The 4238-nt window shown below is 51.5% G+C and overlaps 1 protein-coding gene across 1 annotated transcript in view; it reads left to right on the forward strand.

The window, feature by feature from the left end:
* Nucleotides 1-2043: 2043 nt before the first annotated feature.
* DYNC1H1 (dynein cytoplasmic 1 heavy chain 1) overlaps nucleotides 2044-4238 on the forward strand; it is a 42512-nt gene continuing 40317 nt past the window's right edge. Inside the window, exon 1 of the mRNA XM_042813440.1 lies at nucleotides 2044-2335. Within this exon, the coding sequence (XP_042669374.1) occupies nucleotides 2044-2335 (292 nt within the window). The remainder of the gene's footprint in view (nucleotides 2336-4238) is intronic.

The following is a 4238-nucleotide window of genomic DNA, read 5'->3' on the forward strand; positions in this document are numbered from 1 at the left end:
CCAAACGCTGCTTATCACTTGCCATTTAATATGAAAGTAGGGACTTGGCTTAAATTTACTGAATACTATTATTCTCCTCTTATAAATAACATCTGTGAATTATTTTCCACTGTTCACTCAATGACGTAAAGGTGAGTGAGAGCATTACAGTATTGAATTTAAAAAAATCTCAAAAGTACGTCGCAAATATGAGAAGATACAGAGTTGAAAGATTGGTGAAATCACTGAAGGAAAATGTTAGCATCAGAACGGAGGGTGGTGGAACATCTGATTTTCTGTAACTCAGGCAACTGGCCTTCAAAAATGTACCAAATCATGACAAATAAAATCTCCTAATTTTTTTTTTTCTTTTGTGCCTGTGGGAAGCTTCTGTAGACCTCTGGAATTCTGAGGCTTTCTTTGTGTTACGTTACTAAAATGACTGGTATCTACTGGAGGTAGATCGAGGCGAACTGTTGTTCACCTTGATTGAGCAAACTAAGGCCTGTTCTTTGCATGCTTTAATGCTGCCTGAGAACTTGTGCAGGGGAAAAAAAAAAAGAAACAACCAAAAAAAACTAGTTTATCTCGTCTTTTATTTTGGATTCCTTTAACTCAAAGCACTTCTCAGCCCCTTTACCCTCCCTTCACACAGTAGATGAAGGGGAGGTGATTAAAGAAATAGCGTCTAATCTAAACTGCTTTTTAGTTGGAAGTAGTCTGGCACTTAACGTAGCAGAATCCTAGTCTTGTTCTTTACTATATGGCCTTGTGAAGTATTTAATTTGTCCTTAAATGTAAGACTTGCTGGTTTTTAGGCTTTTTCTTAATACTGCTTTTTTTTGGGGGGGGAAGGGGGGGTGCATTTTGGCAGTAATTGATATAAATAATTACTGCAATTCTTATTTCCTGTCTCTGTCCTGCTTTCTCCTCCGTACTTCCTTACTTCACCTTCCTTATTTCTTCCCAGCAGCACTTCTAGATTAATGATATTGTATCTTCCTTTGTAAGCCTCAAAGGTGGTGACATTTTGGTGCAGCAGATGACAGCTGTTTAGAAGAGTGAGCATGCTGCCTAGCTTCAGCTACCTTCTTTGAGATTCCAGGTTATGCTTGAGCCAAGGTGTTCATTTAACTTGTGTTTTTTTGGATCCTTGCCTGATCTGATGTTTACTGTGTGGATATGATAGATAGGTGGTTATTTCCCCCGGTGGGAAGCAGCAAGGCAGGGCCTAGCTATGGATCTTCAGTAGAATTCAGCCTTGACACAGCTTTTTTTCTTTATTTAGTCTAATCTTAAAAGCATAACTTATGCATAGAAGAAAGTGTGTGTGAACAGGCTGGCCTTCAGATGGAAAACGGGAGTGTTGTACCAAACACTTGAAGAACACAGTTAATGGCATGTTAAATAGAACACTCAGCTGACTTGGCTACCTACTGCTCAGGGGAGAAGGCTCTGAGGCTCCAGGGAGACTAAGTAAAAGGGGCTTAAGAAGGGAGGAGGGGGGAAGAGATGTGATAAGGATTTAAACTAGAGGGTAGATTTAGATGAGGTGGCAGGAAGGAATTCTTCACGCTGAGGACTGAGGCCCTGGCCCAGCTGTAGCTGCCCCATCCCTGGACGTGTTCCAAGGCCTGCAGCAAGGGGTGGAACTGCACGATGGGTAAGGTCCCTTCCCCCAGAAGCCATTCGGTGATTTATTAGGCTGCAAATAAGCTGACGCACGAGCTGGATCCATAAAGCGACCAAGGTGAAAAGCCGCAGCCAAGCGTCATCTACGAAAGTGCCTGGCCCCAGCGCCTGCGGACGAGGGCTTTCCGCCTTCGCTCTTCCAGAAGGAAGCAGTCAAATAAAACAACACTGCTTCTTGTTTAAGAAACGAGGAAAGTGCGCGGCCCCGGGCGCAGCGCTCCGTGCCGCAACGCCTCACGCGGGCCCAACGCCAGGCAGTGCGGCCCGGCCCCGGGGCGGAGCGCCCTGCCCCTCTCAGGCTCCCCCCCGCTGCTGGGCGTCGCTTATAAGGCGGCGGGCGGTGCCGATGCGGGCGGCGCCTCCTGTCTCGGCATGTCCGACTCCGGCAGCGGCGCGGGCGGCGGCCCCGGCGGCGGCGGCGGCGGCGGTGGCGGTGAGGAGGGCAGCATGGAGGTGTCGGGCTCGGCCGTGCAGAACGTGGCCGACGTGTCGGTGCTGCAGAAGCACCTGCGCAAGCTGGTGCCGCTGCTGCTGGAGGATGGCGGCGAAGCCACCGCGGTGCTGGAGGCGGCCCTGGAGGAGAAGGGTGCCGTGGAACATATGCGCAAGTTCCTCTCCGACCCGCAGGTGCACACGGTGCTGGTGGAGCGCTCCACCCTTAAAGGTGAGGCGAGGGCCCGCTCCCGCCGCCATCACAGCGTCACAAAATGGCGGCTCTGGGAGAGAGCGAGGGATGGAGGGCGGGTGCGGCGCTTGCGGGGCTCCGCCGCCGTTCTGCTCGGGGCCGAAGGGCCGGGCGGTGGCTGCTTCCGCCGCGGCCGGAGTCCGCTGCGCTTTGTTTGCTACGGCGGGCGCCGGAGAGGCGCCGGCGGCGCTGCAGGTGGTGCCCGTCTGCCTGCCGCCTGCCCGCCCGGAACGGCGGGACGAGAAGGGCCGGAGCTGGAGCTGCCCGCGCGGGGCTGCGCCGTGCTGAGTCGGAGCGCCCCGGGTTCCTCAGTCCGGGCGCGGTGTCTTTGTTTAAGAAACGCCGCCGGGTGCTGCGCTGCGTACCGCAGCCAGGCTGGCTGACAGAGGGGCGTTCCTGCGGTTTATGTGCTCCGTTCGTTTGAGAAGGGGCTTTTTATTAAGGCAGTCAGCAGTCGTTGACTGTCAGCAGTCCCTAAATAGGCCCTTCTGGTCACAGGATCTAGCGTGACGGATGCTAAAAAATACGAGTAAGGCCCCTTTGTTACACGAAAGTTTGCCATTAAACAGTGCCTGCTGTCTGCGGCTGTGTGAACGCCCTGCGCTGAGCGGCGTCGCGTCCCGCATCCGGGCTTTGCTGGGGCCGTTCCCCCCAAGATCCTCCTCCTCCTTCCCGGCTCAGCAGGGATGACGGCAGAATTTTCTAGACGAAAGACCAACCTGTATGCCGTTAAGGAGGTTCACAGGAGTCTGCACGGCGTTAGCAGGCAGCACGGGTGATCTCTGCAGTCCTCTCATGAGGCCGGTTGTGCTCCGTTGGGAATAAAGCAGTCAAGCACTAGAGATCAGGGAGCGCCGGGCATGTTTTCACGCACTGAAAGAGGCATTCAAGGCCAGGCTGGATGTGGCTCTGGGCAGCCTGGTCTGGTGGTTGGTGACCCTGCACATAGCAGGGGGGTTGAAACTAGATGATGGTCGTGGTTCTTTTCAACCCAGGCTGTTCTATGATTCTGTGATACTTACTGTGTGTGGCAGAAGCTGAATGCTGGTGTATTGTGCATAAAAGCTGCTTGCATCAGTATGTTTGGAGTTAGCAGCTGTTTGGGGAAGGCGGATTTCCTGACCCAGCCCACCTTGCGTCCAATCTAGCAGCATACAGAGATGTTTTTTCTGATGCAGTTAAAAGCAGTATTTTTGTTGAAATCTGGGCATGGCATAGATAGTATAAAAGAAGCTGCTGGTTACAAATACAGCTGAACAGAGGCTGTGTTTCTAAGTAGTGGAACGTTATGCGGTATCACTTGCTATGCAGCCTGCCAGCAGCTTTCACATGGGTTCCTGTGGTGTCTGATGTGGTATTGTTGTCTGGCCAGGCTCCTGGTGCTCAAGGTTGCAGCCTGAGAGTGTGCCTCCTATGCAGGGCCAGATGAAATGGGAGAAGAGTGCAATGCATCTGGTCAGGGTGTGTCCCCCATCAGGGAGTAGCCTGCACAGAAACCTCTGCATTGCAGCACGGCTCCACATCCCCAGGAATTACATCATCTGATAAGGGCTGCACTACTGCCTGATCGCCCCTGGGGGCTGTGATGCGTGGGTTCCTCTTTTTGTTCTGACTTGATTTCTAAATCACTTTTCAAAGAAAAAAGTCTGAAAATACAAAGCAGCATATAAGGAAAAAAGTAACTGTTTAGTGTTCTTTCTGAAATGTAGCTGTCCTGGAGCATATTCCTGCAAAAAAATGCATTAAATTTCCTGCACTCCAGAAGATTTCATTCAGTTTCATAAGCAGAAAGTGGGTGACAGTGTGGTTGTTGTAATGTCCATTGTTTTGAGGGTTGGAGGGTTTTTTTGGTGGTTCTTTTTGTTGGTTTTTTTTTGTTGTT

The sequence above is a fragment of the Centrocercus urophasianus genome, unplaced genomic scaffold (assembly GCF_019232065.1).
Source record: "Centrocercus urophasianus isolate 14NV4802_14NV808 unplaced genomic scaffold, USGS_Curo_1.0 seq_14, whole genome shotgun sequence".
In the NCBI taxonomy this organism is placed as follows: Eukaryota; Metazoa; Chordata; class Aves; order Galliformes; family Phasianidae; genus Centrocercus; species Centrocercus urophasianus.